Source organism: Scophthalmus maximus, chromosome 8 (genome assembly GCF_022379125.1).
Source record: "Scophthalmus maximus strain ysfricsl-2021 chromosome 8, ASM2237912v1, whole genome shotgun sequence".
Lineage (NCBI taxonomy): Eukaryota > Metazoa > Chordata > Actinopteri > Pleuronectiformes > Scophthalmidae > Scophthalmus > Scophthalmus maximus.
In genome coordinates this window covers 23,236,227-23,251,736 of record NC_061522.1, presented here as the reverse complement: position 1 = coordinate 23,251,736, position 15,510 = coordinate 23,236,227, and the positions used below count along the sequence as shown (strand labels likewise).

The following is a 15,510-nucleotide window of genomic DNA, read 5'->3' as shown; positions in this document are numbered from 1 at the left end:
GGTTCAATCCTGAACAGAGCTGAGACATCTTGGTTCTGGACCCGTCACGTGTATAAAAGTAACGTATACCTGCTCCGTCTGACTGAATTTCAATATTCACATGAATATACACCAAATGCTTTGTTCTCTTGTGGCTGAATTCAGATGTGACTATGTCTGCGTGTATGTACGTACATGAACTGAACCTTAATCTGTCAACAGTTCACTTGCTTTTCTTATTTTAAAAAGAGCCTCACAAAGACAGATGTTCCAATCTCACCTTTTATTACAAACCAAAAATTCATTTTCACGTTTTAAGAAAACCAGTGTATTGTGTGTGTGTTTGTGTGTTGGTCAGTTTGCACCTGTACTCTTGTTTCATCAGCTTGTGTGTGTGGGGAGGGGGCTTGTGTGAAACTGGCTGGATGTGTGGGGGTCCGTCTAATAGCTCTTGGTGGACTCGTATGCGTCTGGGAACGGGAGACTGACATGTCCACTTCCAGCCACTAGAGGAAGGATTCCAGCGTTGGGGACAACGTTCCACGACAGCGTCAGGGTGATGTTTTTATTGGCTCTGGAGACGAGAAGAGACAGACATGATGGTCACATCACTCAGCGCAGGTACAGAGTGAACAAGCATCAGGTTTAATAATGACAGTGATTTGTTTACTGCAGTCTATTCTGCTCTGGAAGGTTCCGGGACCACGATGAGAGCTGCTCCGATGTGCTACATGATGAGGAAAGGAGCTTCAATGCTTCCTATCTCCTTTAGCATCAGAAACACTATACACACTATAAAATAAGAGAATAGAATATATATATAAAAATGTCAAAACGAAGCATTATGCCAGGAAACTATTATACACTTCAAAATATAATTTACATCTACGTCAGACCTTTTGAATTGGAGGTGTACAGTGCTGAGTTTGTCACTGTACGTATCTTCTTTCTGTAATACGTTTTGTAAATAAACCAATAACGTTTTCTTTCTTAATTCCGTATGGATTCTGCTTCACATCTGTCCTCGACCTCATGACATTTTTCATCAAGGTTCAGGAATAATAGTGTTTAGGAATGGAGATTTTTTTTTACCTTTCAAATGATCAAACAACAGAAAGTAGAAAAATACTCAAGATTGTACTTTATATCATGGTACCACTTCCACATGGGATATATCAAAACCTAATGGGCAACTTGTGATGCGATATACCGTGAATGTGTGTGTCTCACCTGAGTCCATTCCCGTCGTCAAAGAAGAAGTATTTCGACTTCATGTCTCGGAGGTTCAGTTTGGTGTTTTCACCTCGAAGGACGATCTTGTCCCACAGCACCACCTGGTTCAGAGACTGACACACACACACACAGGCTGAATATGAGCATAATGAGCATAATCTCCATTAACTTCATTGGGTTTTATGTTTTATTTGACTTGTACAAGCACCTTGTAACTTTGTTAAGAAAGGGGCTGTACAAATAAAATTATTATTAGGTATTTTTCACATGTCTATATCAAATCATCCTGGATCATGAGACAAGGTCATTGATTATGTCGTTTGTCCGACATAATCAGTCGGACGAAACCCCCAAAATAATATGTTTGTTTGCTTCACAAAGAAAAATGGAAAATTCTCATATTTGAGAACATGCAACCATCAAAGGTTTGGTGTTCGCCTGACAAGTGATAATCAGAATTCATTTTCACGCAATAGATGAATTGACTAACGGTTGCAGTTTAAACCTGAAGAACATGTCATATGGAAGCAAACAGACAAACATCTCATCCGCTCATAACTCCACCCCTTCATAAAGATCAGTAATGTGTTTGTGTGTGTATTGAATATGACTTACATTGCTCTTTGTTACATACTCAGCTGACAGATAGAGAAACAGCTGTTTGACGTTCCAGTCAAAAATCGGCTGCAGATGTGGGAAGCGTTAAGGAACAGTGAAGCGTACAGACATGCAGATCCAGCTCTCATCACACACACAGACCACGTCAACACCACCCAAGGCGTGAGCTCAGGACTGACACTGGCATACGACACACAGATGTGTCTCATGGTCTGTATGTCACCACACAGTGAACATTAGTAGATTGTCATCGTTCCTGGAATGTAAGAACCATGTCACTCTGAGGCTTGCTAATGTGTAAGACTGTATTATATATGTATTACGGTCCATATGTCTGAGTGGTCTGAAGGATATCTGCAGAGAGGTCAAAGGTGATGAAACCGAGATCACTGCGCTCTCTGGGTCCGGTGAAGTCATCGACGTTCTTCCTGTCAAACAGAGAGAGAGTCAGACAGAGATGAGGGAGATGAAGCGCAAAGGACGATGGAGGAGACAGGACAAGACAGACTCCTGCCTCCGGTCCGAGTTGCTGGTGAACACATTGGAAGTAAAGAAACTGATCCAGGTTCAGTTCTGACATCAGACAGTTCTGACAGCTGTCACTGTGCACAACAGCTCACAAGCGCTCGGGTGACAGATTATTGACATTCAATCAGTAACTTTGACATCTCTACGGTTGCATTTCAGGGTACATCAACACATTTTCATTTCAAAGAGGATGGGTGTCAGCACCATGTTTCTGCACGTCCAGACTGAAACACAACAGCGGGCCAAGATGTAGCAACAGCACTGCAGGATGAAGACAACCAGGTTCTCTTCCTGGTTGGTTCTTCTCAGTCACGACTCGACTACCAGCCTTTCTAACTTACCTTCTGTCAGATACAGTTTCACCTGGTAATCCATGCTCTGGTATTTGTTTTTAATATGTTCTGTCACTGAGCAATCAACTGCAAATAGACAATCTGATTCCTGTTTCTACCAGAGCGAACACACGGCCAGTTGTGTGGATGCTCTTGTGATATTGTTTTTTAAGAGATTACTTCTGATACGGAGCTGCCTGACACACTGGTCATGGCACCACTTATTTTAGTGAAAGGATTATAGACAATACAGTTCAAGACTCACTAGAAAATTCTTAGGGAAAGAAATTGGTCTTAAAATGTTTTCTCTATCCAGACAACAGTAGAAGTTTACATATATACCTAACATGGACATAAAGGTGTGTGTGTGTGTGTGTGTGTGTGTGTGTGTGTTACCGCTTATCTCAAACAACTGTTTTCAATGAGTCTATTTGTTCAGTGTAAATGTGGGTCTTTGATCGAGGTCTCTTAATTTTTTATCAGAAACGATTTCACAAATCGGATGTTTCACAATTATGCAGATGGTTTTCAAACAGCGTCAAGTGTCTCATTCGGATGTCTGCCTGCCTGCTCACTTCCTCTTTGACTGTCCAATCAGAAACGGACCTCAGCGTCCGATCAGACCGTGACAGCGGCTCTCTGTGCCGGACAGTTTCCCACACTCGCTGTATTCCTCCATCTCTTCCAGAATGTCGGGACTCCATTAGCAGGTATGATGCTGCAGCTCAATGATGACGTCTATCTCTCTTCGAGCACTTCTGACTTCCGGTTACACAGGAATCAGGAGTCTTGAGTCCCACAACCAGAGAGCTGCAGCCCCCGAACATCCAAACATCCAAACATCACACACACACACACACACACTAGCGCGCGCGCGCACACAGCTGCTGGAGAGACGGGTTCTTACAGCATGACTCTGGAGACGTGGATGTCCACGGGAACCCGTCTGTCTTTGAAGGCTGTGGTGATGAAGCAGCCGAACGTCAAGGCCGCCATGACGCTCAGGGAGAAGGCGAACAGGGAGTTCGCCCTGGACAAAACCGTGTTCATCTTTGAATTACAGCTGCAGCTACAGACCGATGACCAGAACAGAACCCAGAACAGATCCCACACGCTGCGCTGCGCTAGCTAGCGGTTGTGTACAAAGAGTGTCAAGTGATGGAGTATAGACGTACTTCCGGTTCATTCATTACAACATAAAAGCACGACAGCTGTTATTTAGATCTGTTTTCTGTCATCAAAAATAATTATAATATCAGTGGAGCTGCACAGATTAGTCGATTAATCAGTAATTCACTCAACGTTAAATCAATAAACTTAAACAGCTATTCACTTATTCAATAAGTTTCTCACTTCCATGTAGGTCAAGGATACATATAGTTACTTCCGCTTTTGTGTGTATCACCGTTAACTTGACTCAGCAGGGAACCGGAAATAAATATGAAGGCGAGCGATGAGTAAGCGGAAGTAGTCATTTGAAGAAAAAAAAAACTTTATTTACAACACAGAGATATTACAAAACAGGAAAAAGAACGTTACAGGATGGATACAGCGACAAATAAAACAAAATAGAATAAATCCTTTAACAGCTCAAACAGAAATAAGATTGTATGAATGGAAACAATAGTGATGAGGTAGGGGAAAAAAACTTCTATTCATTTGACAATGTTGTCCACAACGTTTCCTAAATGAGGATGTCTCTAAAGCCTCTTTTGTTTTCAATAGGCCTACTCGACATACAGTCATGGAATATCTCAAGTTCCATTCTTTCCAAGTCTAAACTTTGCTGCAGTCGAAAATCTTCTTTTCTGTTCCCTCCATCTTTTTGGAAAACATCGCAAGGTCAAGGAAGGATGTGAAGGAGACTTCACGAGGACTTAGACAAAGAATACATCTGAGGGAATCTGTCTGCATTTACAGTGTTTTTATTCAAGAACACAAAGCTATCAGATCACAGCCCCTCTGGTGAACATCTGGCTACTGCAGGCTAATGTAGAAATCTCACAATATAAAGTTTTTTAATCAGCAGGAACCTGCACTTGGTTTTGCTCTGATTACATTAGAACATTTAAAGGCACTACTGTGAATGAAGCTCCTATTTTTCAATATGACCCTGAAGTTCAGACTGAGGCTACCGTAGTTTGACCCACTTCAGATAGCTGCTGTCAGCATTTCCTGTCTATACATAGCAGCTGCTGCTTAGGTTACACATTATGTTATGTATAATATGTTGTGGGGGCAAAACCCAATACACATAAAAAGCCGAGAAAACGGTCTACAACAAGCACTATTTGCATTTATGGAGAGGCAGTGGAGGTATGAATGTAAATGAGTCTAACAGGTCAAACGACTGGACTAAACACTGCAGGAGGCTCTCTACTTCCTGTAAGACCTTGGATGTGTTTAGAAAGATGTTGCAGATCTCCTGTTGTGGCCAGTGCAAAATTATTTGATGCAGTCTGCTGTACGGCAGCGTCAGAGCCAGTGACACAAACTTGAGTGATCAGGAAGACCTCAGTACTCTCCGGGCACCCCTGCATCTTTATATATGACGTCACTGATTTTGAAAAGTGTCTCATAACATGCAGGGGAATCCAGACATCATGTGTGATCGAGTGATTTGCTGTCCCACTTGATACTTTTCCCCTTCTCTGACAAAATAATCCTTCACATGATATATTAAAAAGGCATGGTCATCCTAAAGCACGGGGGTCCTCAGTGAGGTCAAGTTCACCTCATGAATTTTAATAAAAAAACTGGGAACATTGCAGATACTGTACTGTTCATCAAAAAATTATGTTTTCTGAACCGGCAACAGATTGTCTTATGTATTTCATACAACACGTAACCGGATCTGCTGCCACTGTGTCGGGGCTCTCATGCATCTTTATGTGATGTTGCCCATGTGTAAATGTATGCTTATAGCTAGAGCTGCAACAGTTAATCGATTAATCGATTACTAATCGACTACTAAAGTAATCGCCAACTATTTTGATGATTGATTAATGGGTTCAAGTAGTTTTTATGAGAATAAAAGAGAAAATCCTCTGATTTCAGCTTCTAAAATGTGAATATTTTCTGGTTTCTTTGCTCCTCTGTGAGATTTAACTGAATATCTTTGGGGCGTGGACAAAACAAAACATCATCTTGGGGTTTTGGGAAACACGGTCGACATTTTTCCAACATGTTATGACATTTTATGGACCAAACAACTGATCGACATTCGATAATGAAAAGAATCGTTAGTTGCAGCCCTACTTATAGCTAAGTGACCTGTTGCATGAATGTGTGTGTATGTATATATGAAATTGCATGGGTTAACAGCACTAATGTGGCTCATCCCGTCTGATCAGTAAAGAGACCTTTTAGATGTCCATATCTAATATCTAGTGTGTGACCTTGAAATGTTCTTCATCAATCTCAGTGGGAGAGCAGGATCACAACTTTACCCAATTCACATTAATGTGCAGAATTCGTTCAATCAGCCTCTTGAGCCTGTACGACAAAGCATCATGGGTAATTCACTCTAAATCTCATCTACACTCAGCGTGGTCCCTCGTGTTTCGGCGAAGCCTCACATTCCTCATGTAGCCGCTCACCTGGACTGAATCATCCGTTACATTCATCCATACAGTGGCATTTATAACGTTACACATCAATATGTGTTTTTTTTTATCTTGGGGTAATCTGTTCCGACCCTGGAGATTACCATCTGGACGTGCATCTGTTATGTCATCTTAAATTGACACGATTACATAACAGAGCTCTGCCTCACATTTTGTATACGTACATCCAATGTCGAGTTAATGTTAAGACGTACATTTTCATATTCAGGGACAACCCTGCACCTTATTGTAGAGAAAAGCTGGAGCGCCAACACCATCAGAAGCCCCAAAGCCCTGTAAGCTTCACTTTATATCAACTAGTTGTACTGTTTACCAATTTCAACCATTAAAGTGGCATGATATGAATTTTGGCCCTGTATTACATAATGTTGTGTTCCTGGTCCTGTTGAGGGCCAGTGTAGTGAAGCTGATTCATTTATGGTGGTATATTTTACTAGTGATTTATTATTTTGTTATTCATATTGATTATTTTGTCATGTATTGTTTCATTGTTCATTTGTTATGAATAATTTGTTATAAATGAATCGTCTAGGGTATCCTTATAATTAATATTCGTGTCTTGTTTACCAGAAACAACCTCTGTCGTCGACACGTGGGCGCGCATGTGAGCTGGTCATGTGCGTGGGACACAACGGCAACAAAGCCGCTCAGCCAATCAGAGCGCTCCCGTCGCCCTCCCGCGCCCCGCCCCGCCCCGCCCCGCGCTCCTCTCTCCGGTGCGGTCAGTGTCATCGGAGCCGTGGGAACATGCCGGACGTCCCGCCCGGAGCTCCGGAGGTGTCCCGAAAGAGAGGCGCGGGGTCCGGACCGCCACCCGAACACGGGCCGGAGAGGAAGAAGGCGTGCTGGGGCATCCTGACCAGCCAAGGTCGGTGCACCGCGGAGCTGTGGTCCAGACCTCAGAGCGACTCTGTGGCGAAAATATACAGATGTGTTTTCAGCTATCTTCATACAATAATTCATAATAAGTGATGATGCAGAGGCGAACTAACTGAGCTCTGGACAGCCTGATTCTGTCCAGTCACAACAAACTGAAAAAAAGAAAGAAACCCTCTCAATAATCAACCAAGTCTTTGTAAACAATTATTAGACATCCAGTCTGATTTAAAGTGTATTTCCCCCCCCCATCATTATTGTATATTGTTGTGTGTCAGGGGCGTAGCCATCATTTCAGAAGTGAGGGGGGGGGGGGGGGGGGGGGGCAGCTTGTTCAGGAGTAAGAAGATTTTTATTCAACGGTTTATTTAAACATCGTCCCAATCCATAACAAGGGGAAGGGGTTGAAAAATCTACCCCTACGAAATGGGACACCCCCTTCGAATGCGATTCGTCATCACGTGGGCAGACGCGACGTGTTTTTTACCGGAGGTGTAACATGCCTGGGATGATGGCGACATCATTGTCAAGACACTGTTGCAGTTACTATGGTGACAGGTGAATCACATTAAAAATATTTTTTTTGCGTGGCCTTTCTGAAGAAAAGCGCCATAATACATCGCAACGACGAACAAAGGTTGTCACACAAATTTGTGAGTTTCTTTGGTCGCCTTGGACATTTTTTCAGCCGACTTGCCCGTGATTCGCAAAGCATCTCTCAAAGTGTTTGGAGTGTGGGTCTGGAAAACCTCCATTTGGAGGAACATCTAGCCCTCCGCCTCAATGCCAGAGGGAATTGGGACACCCCTACCCCAGCACGTGAACGAGCGAAACCGAGGGGTAGGGCTGAGGGGTGAAAATGGGATTGAGTCATCTTCTCTTATCCAATTGCGCCTCTCGTCGTCGGCTGAGGAACCAAACCAAACAACCTGATGACGGGGGAGAAGGTCGTCTTCTGCACTGGGCAGAAACATCATACCTATTGGCTGCTATGTCAGGTCAACAGCACATAAAATGACAACAGAATGAAAAAGTTCAAGTGTTTTTTGGGAGTATTGCTGGCTGGTTCATTCAGGCTATATATATATTACTCTAAATTTACATCCCCGCTCGGCGCTTGCAGACGTGACAGCGATATTATCGGCCACCTCGTGGTGCGTTCATGCAACTTGGAAACAGCATTACTGACTCCTTCAAAATCCATTGACCTGTTGTCCAACTACTACAGGCCAGAAAAGGGGTGGGGACGGAGGGGACGGACACGTGAACTGTGGGGGACCCCGCGTCCACTACGCCCCTGTTTGAAGTTTCATGTGACACTTTAGAAAACTACACTGAGAAAAAGACTGGTATTCTACTGACTGCTAATACATGTGTAATATTCTGTGTAATAATGCCACACGCTTCTTAAACCAGCTGCTGAACCCATCTACATGTTGATATTAGTAATAGCTCCCTGCATGTCAGTGAGCTGAAATCTGGAAGTCTGCACTATCTGCAGAAAAAGAAAAAAGGAAAACACTCCCTACTCTGATTGCTTGCAGCAGTGATTTGAGCTTAAAAAAATATACCATTTGTCTTAAAACCGTAATTGAAAAAACTCTGAATGCTCCCACTGCTGCTAATATTACCTCTAACAAAATGGTCCTAGTACTAGTACAACTAGTACAAAACTACTCCTATAAAACAGGATAACGTTTGAATAAAACAGTACAATGACAAAATCATGTTAGTTTTGTGCAATGTCAAACGGATCCATCAGTCTATGTACATAGTATTGTACTTCTCCGCCAGTGTTTTCCCGTCATCACGTGCTCAGATTATTCCTGAACAGCGGAGAAGTGATGTGGGGGTGAGCAGGGAACGAGGCAGAGGAGAGCATTGGGTAGAAGGAGCGTGGTGTCCATGTTGCAATGTAGCCCTTTTGTGTACATGGTCGTTTCAAGAAGAGGATAGATATGACGTTACGGTGAGATGACCTATATTAACTGTAATTATTTTACATTCTATACCAATGTAGACATCCCTTTTTAATAAGTTACTCCACCCCAATATGTTCAGACACAATCAACGCTGAAATGGATGAAAAAATACTGATTTCAGAAAACATGCTGGAAGGGGGACAGTCCACAATTGACAGGTCAAGCCAGCCATCTCACTAAGACGCAGGCCAACCACAATATTTTGCATCACAAAGAAGTCGTGTCCTCCTTTAGCCATCGCGCTATACATTACAATTTAATCACACACTTTAGATCATATGGTAGATGTAGTCCACTGAAATGTAATGATATTCAGCATGACTGAAATATGACTGACACTGCTGGAAATGACATTTTAGAGTAAGACTACATCGAACCTGACTGTCAAAATGAACGCTGCTAGTTAGGAGTTATTTTTAGGGGTTGGCCGTGTTCAGTGGAGGCTGTAAGCTGATCCACGGTCTGACGGACTCTACATAAGGCCGAGGAAATGTGTGGAGGAGGTCTTTTCACTTTCCCCTTCATTCTAGATGTCGTACATGTACCAGTGGCTGGATGTGCCATGGGGAGACGGAGATATGGGTATGTTGTAGTAAGGAGGACGGAGTGTGTCCACGTGGTGCATTCTGAGTGCAGTAAGAGTTGAGACACTAGTACTAAATATAACTGCATTTAGCAATGCTGAGGTCCTGCTGCACATTCTCTTCAGGCCCCCTTCCACTCCAAAAAGTGTTTTTCTTCTGTTCCTGTCTTCTAACATGTCTGACATTGACTACAGCGACTTGTATCTGCTGTTTTCACCTTCCTCTCCTGGAGGAGGAGATTTCTGTTTCACTTCTCTGCTATTTGAAATTCAAATGAATCCTGTTCAAGCTAGATTTGGTACGTCCCGAATACAGAAAACCAATCGCTGTTGAACATGCAAATGTAGGCAACAGGGCGCCACACTGTAAGACTTTTTTCTTTTCTTCCAAAGGGAGCGAGTCTGCCAGTGTACGCCGATGTGTGTGAGAGGGACAAGAGTCTGCGAGTGATTAGTCAACTGCGGGCGTCACGTCAAAGTTCTTGCATATCATGAATATTCATAGTCTCAGAATTCCTCAGTGAGGGAGAGAGAGTGGATGGTTTCCAGGCCCATTTCAGAGGTTTTTAAAAAACCTTTTCACGAGTAAACAATGTTAAACAAAATATTAGGCATAGAAGATTATTTTTATTTACTTTAAAAACTTGACTGGAGGGGTTTTTAGGTCTTATTTTCTCTTATATTCTCAAATTTAAAATGGCACAGCTAAAAATTGTCCCCGTTTATCCAGCCTGATGAAGGCAGGAATGTTGCACCTTTATACTGCGTTTGTGGTCATCCCAGTAATTGTTGGTTTTTTGAAGTTATGGAAATTTTGTTTTTGCTGTTGTTCGTCACTATAAGATGCATCAAATGCACCCAGAATAAACCGAAAAGACCCTGTAGACTCTTCATTCAATTGTAATGTCTTCATAACAATTTCGACAGCATGAATTTGTAGTAAAGTGACATTTCTAAAATCAGTGCAGTATTAGGCTACCCGCACTACCTCTCTGCATCGTTTGTGTTACTACCACTGGAGTCACTAAAGTCAGAAATGTTCAGATCTCACAAAAATAATACAACTTTAAGTCAAATTAATGCATGAGTAATATGAATATGGCTCAATGTCTCAGTTAAGTGACATATTTTGTTACCAAATTGTCAATTTCCATGTCTCTGTGTATTCCTGTGTCCAGGGTCCTGGGCAGATCGTTCCCCTCTCCATGAAGCAGCTTCTCAGGGTCGACTGCTCGCCCTGCGCACTCTGCTGGCCCAGGTAACACACACACACACACACACACACACACACACACACACACACAGACACACACACACACACACACACACACACACACAGCAGGGACCCGTTTTTCTAAATCTATTTTAAGAACAAAACGCATCTTTCTGCAGGAATAAAGATGCACAGCAATACAGCCTACCCAACACATAATTCTTATTCTCAATCAAAACAGTCACAGTTACCCTTTAAGGATTTATTTTTCACCACCACAACTTACAAAAACGTACTTAAATTCGTATGGTTCACACTTTACTTGACTTAACGTCGAACAAACGCTGTAGGCCTGTAATGGCAAAAAAGAAAAAAGCAAAAACTAAGGCTCAACTTAAAACAGAAAATAAAATTTGGAAACACTGTTTTTCCGAAAAAGCTCAAATGAATTCAATTCTTGCTCAGGAAATCGAGCATGTCAGCGTGTTCCGGGGAAAGGCGAGAACACATTCTGGTTATAATCAGTCCCGCTGCGGAGGCGCAGAGGTGGCAGGTATCAGCAGGTGGTGGGTGTCCAGGGCCTCTGCGCTCGCAGCGTTATTATTATCATTAATGTTGTGCTACGCCACTGGCTATGATTATGTCTGCATTCTGCCAGTGGTGTTCTATAGGAACCACTGTGGTCTAGCCCAATGTTTTGTAGTGGCAAAGAAATTCATGCTCTAGAGACGGACTGACAAGAGTCAAGCAGAAAGTCTGATTCAGACAAGACAGTGTGCTTCTGTCACAAATATAGTCAAAAGCTTTTTTCTTTTCTTTTTAAGGGATATTACGCCAACATCGTCACCATCGATCATGTGACCCCTCTCCATGAAGCCTGCCTGTCAGGACACGTCGCCTGTGTCAGAGCGTTGGTAAACGCTGGAGCTAATGTAGGTATTTGTGTTATCACCACGGTGTGTGTGTGTTAATAGATACAGTGACTACTTTGCATTGCTCACATTTATACCTGTGTCTAGGTAAATGCTGCTACCATCGACGGTGTCACCCCTCTGTACAACTGTTGTGCCTCCGGGAGCGTCGGCTGCATGGAGCTGCTGCTGCAGAACGGAGCGCACACACACACGACGCACTCACACTTCCCCTCGGCTCTGCATGAGGCCTGCAAGAGAGGTAAATACACAGGAACAGCAACCTCGTTAAAAGGATATGACTTAGCAGTCACTGTACAGCTCGTGGAAATGTCCGGAAATGTGGGTCCGCACTCCGGGAGTGGGCCTTTCACAAATGATGAAAGCGGCTGGAGAAGAAGAAGTCAGATGCGTTCAGACCAACAGGGACATTCTGGGAGCGTTCTGTCACGTCTGGGGAGACCATGCAGGAAGCAGGACATGACGATAGGTCCTCACTCAGACATTTTCCTCATATTTTACTAGGGAGCTGGCAGGAAAAGTTCTGGAAAATGTCCACAGCAAAATTTGCGGAGATTTGCCTTCACACATACTGCCCCTCTGGGAAATTTCAGGAACGTTCCTGGATTTCAGTGCATATCTGGAAGCAAATCAAGTGTGGTTATAGTTGGATTAGTCTGAGTGGGTGTCCATCGGTCATGCACAATATCTCCAACAGCACATCGCCACATTTTGATGGGATTTGACTCATGTCCATTCTGCATCATAGCATGAGATTTGGTTTGAGAATTGGCATCTTCTTAAATCTTAAAATTACAATAATATCAGTGACCCTTACCCTTATAGATGTAATGATGTTGTCAATGATAACAATCACTGAAAGTTTGTGAACGTGTCATCATCGTGTGTGTGTGTGTGTGTGTGTGTGTGTGTGTGTGTGTGTGTGTGTGTGTGTGTGTGTGTGCAGGCAGCAGCCAGTGTGTCGAGTCCCTGCTGTCTCACGGGGCAGATCCAGACTACGATGTGTCCCACCTGGGCTCTCCTCTCTACATGAGCTGTCTCCACCAGCACACGGCCTGCTCCAAGATCCTGCTGCACAGAGGTGCGTGAGTGCTGCAGCACTGACCCGGCTTTCATTGAAGGGAATGTTTTGATTCAGTGTTTAATCACTGGAGTTTTGACTTTGGTCAGAATGTTGTACGAAAATATACCCCTTTACTCATTATAACTATCTGTCAGTTTTCATCCCAGGATCCGGTCCCTTGTTCATCCAGATGATTGAATAGCGTTCAATGCTCAGACAGCTTGTTTGTGACTCCTTATCACAGGTTAATGTGGAAATGAATTATGAGTAGCTCAACCAAAGTGCTGTTTCCCCCCTGTGGTGTTATTTCACTCATTTTAGAGGTCTTGATGTGGTATTTAAAATCAGAAAAACCTGTTTGTGAAACAGAAAAAAATCCCTTTTCCTTTTTTCTTCCTTATCCCTGTAAACATCTGTAGGGGTGTCACGATACACATATTTGTACTGAACCGTTCGTTACGGGGCTTTCGGTTCGGCACACGTTACGAACCGTACGAATCGTTGTAATCCTAAATACAGTTTAAATTGTGTGGAAAATAATGTTTTCAGAGCCACTGCGCTCAACAAGGCATTCCACACTACGTAACACGCAGCATCAGGATGCTGTCTGCTCCTCTCATACCAAACGTACCGAACCGTGACGCCACTCTATCATATCGAACCGAACCGAACCGTGAATTTTGTGAACCGTTACACCCCTAAACATTTGTGACCCCTCAGGATTATTCTAGGACCCTTTCAGGAATCCTGATCACTGGAACCTCTGCTCTAGGCGAAAGTGAGATGTTGTGTTCCACTGCAGAGGTTAAATTCGGTGTCCCTCTGTTGTCTTCTCCTCTCACCTTCTGTAGGAGCCAGTGTGAATGTGGGCCGAGGAGGAGACAGTCCTCTCCATGCAGCTGCGACACAGGAAAATGCTGATCTGGTGTCACTGTTACTCGATTATGGAGCTGACTTCAGCCTCAGAGACGGTAACAACCGGCGACCAGTGGAGTTAGCGCCCCGCGGTGGAAAAACACAGCAGCTGCTCCAAGAGTTTGAAGGTACTGCAACGACTTGTACAGGTAGAGGTGATCCTCAATACTGATGTGAAGAACAAGTTGAAATTCAAGAGGAACTCACTTTGTCTCGCTCCAGGTTCTCCGAGGAGTCTCTGCCAGTTGTGTCGTATCCAGATCAGGAATCTGATTGGTCGATCGAGACTGGAGCATCTTCCCAGCCTTCCCCTGCCTCCCCTGCTCACCCACTACCTGGAGTACTCATAGGGAACTGAGCACGTCACTTTGAGAATAACAGAATTTATTTTCCATTTGGCAAGTGCTGGCCTTCAAGTGTCTGTATGTACATGTAAATACCAATACAGGATCCATGACATGACCTCAGTGACCTGTCCAGCATTCTCACAGCAGTGAGGAGGGTCACACTATTAGTTTGCTAAACAAGCGTATTCAACAAGTAGACTATTGAATTAGTTGAATGTATTTAGTCTGTCTTCAAGCTGTTTGCTTATGTTGTTAACATTATCAAAAGGTAATTCATCTTAAGGATTCCATCATTGGTGGAGGAAGTATTCAGCTCCTTCACTGACAAGTAAAAGTACCACTGTGAAAAAAACTATTCATTTAATAGTAATTGAGTAAAGGGAGACTGGTATGCATTTATTGTACATTGCTTCATTAGATTAGCATTACCCCTGCATGAATGTGAGTACAAACTATTGATCACGTCATTGTTTGTTTTGTAAAAATAAGTGACACCTCTGCAATGGTTGGTTTTGTCCTAAATGCTAAATTATTAGAAAATTATAATGATAACATTTAAAAAGAAAAGCAGGAATGCTTCAAACTGGAAAATCTGGAAGCCTGAAATATCTGGGGATTCTAATTATCTTTATCCAAACAGTTGATGATCAATTTCAAATGAACTGACTAATTGATTAATCGACTGATCATTTCAGGTGTTCTTGTGTATATTGTTGTGTAGCCTAGTCTATAATAAAGAATCCTATTTTTTAAACCTGTCAAGTGTTTTGTGTGGATATTATAACATATATCTAGTAACTTAAAATGTTGGATCAAGGTTGTCCAGTAGAAAAGTACAGTATTTTTTGCATGAAAACAAAATACTAAAAGTACCTCAAATCTGTATAAGTTCATTACTTGAGTAAACATACTCAGTTACATTCCACTGGGTTTAAGCATGTGAAAAATCATTTGTGGACAACTGCAGACAGAAAACTCATTGAGCAAATAGTTCATTTTCACGACTCATGATCAGATCTCACTTCCCTGCTTTCTATGCAAATAAACATGTAGGCTACATCATTTCTGTTCACCAAAGACAAAAATGATCTTAGAAGTATCCCACATCTTCATCACATCCTATCTTGTCATTTTTCTGTTGTTGTGCTTGACAGTTATTTCTGGAAAGCCCCGTGCAGACCAGGTATTACCATCCACCTCTGATGATCTGGTTCAAAGTGGACAGCTCTAAGAAAAGGTGTGACCCCCTGCCCCCACACACACACTCAAAGTAAAAAAAAAAC

At 42.8% G+C, this 15,510-nt stretch overlaps 2 protein-coding genes across 3 annotated transcripts; one reads left to right on the top strand and one right to left on the bottom strand.

The window, feature by feature from the left end:
- Nucleotides 1-243: 243 nt before the first annotated feature.
- Nucleotides 244-3,869, bottom strand: spcs3 (signal peptidase complex subunit 3). Its single transcript, XM_035637077.2, has 5 exons — nucleotides 3,598-3,869; nucleotides 2,185-2,258; nucleotides 1,828-1,904; nucleotides 1,210-1,325; nucleotides 244-553 (listed from the first exon to the last, which is right to left on the bottom strand). The coding sequence occupies exons 1-5, from the start codon at nucleotides 3,738-3,740 to the stop codon at nucleotides 421-423; spliced, it is 543 nt and encodes a 180-aa protein (XP_035492970.1). The 5' UTR covers nucleotides 3,741-3,869; the 3' UTR covers nucleotides 244-420.
- Nucleotides 3,279-14,985, top strand: LOC118312462 (ankyrin repeat and SOCS box protein 5). 2 transcript variants are annotated; one of them, XM_035637062.2, is made up of 8 exons: nucleotides 3,279-3,400; nucleotides 6,887-7,184; nucleotides 10,936-11,015; nucleotides 11,795-11,902; nucleotides 11,990-12,143; nucleotides 12,849-12,983; nucleotides 13,817-14,008; nucleotides 14,103-14,985. In XM_035637062.2, the coding sequence occupies exons 2-8, from the start codon at nucleotides 6,932-6,934 to the stop codon at nucleotides 14,228-14,230; spliced, it is 1,050 nt and encodes a 349-aa protein (XP_035492955.2). In that variant the 5' UTR covers nucleotides 3,279-3,400; nucleotides 6,887-6,931; the 3' UTR covers nucleotides 14,231-14,985. The 2 variants fall into 2 exon arrangements, with proteins under 2 accessions (XP_035492955.2, XP_035492956.2); XM_035637063.2 differs by lacking the exon at nucleotides 3,279-3,400 and adding an exon at nucleotides 4,193-4,324.
- The last annotated feature ends 525 nt before the right edge of the window (nucleotides 14,986-15,510 follow it).

Excerpts from the sequence above, each read along its gene's own strand:
- spcs3 (XM_035637077.2), bottom strand. The coding sequence starts at position 3,740 with ATGAACACGGTTTTGTCCAGGGCGAACTCCCTGTTCGCCTTCTCCCTG. Across the intron at positions 2,259-3,597 it reads CACGTCTCCAGAGTCATGCT|GAAGAACGTCGATGACTTCA; the intron begins GTAAGAACCCGT and ends TCTGTTTGACAG. Across the intron at positions 554-1,209 it reads GACGACGGGAATGGACTCAG|AGCCAATAAAAACATCACCC; the intron begins GTGAGACACACA and ends TCTCGTCTCCAG.
- LOC118312462 (XM_035637063.2), top strand. The coding sequence starts at position 4,301 with ATGAATGGAAACAATAGTGATGAG. Across the intron at positions 12,984-13,816 it reads CAAGATCCTGCTGCACAGAG|GAGCCAGTGTGAATGTGGGC; the intron begins GTGCGTGAGTGC and ends CACCTTCTGTAG. Across the intron at positions 14,009-14,102 it reads GCTGCTCCAAGAGTTTGAAG|GTTCTCCGAGGAGTCTCTGC; the intron begins GTACTGCAACGA and ends GTCTCGCTCCAG.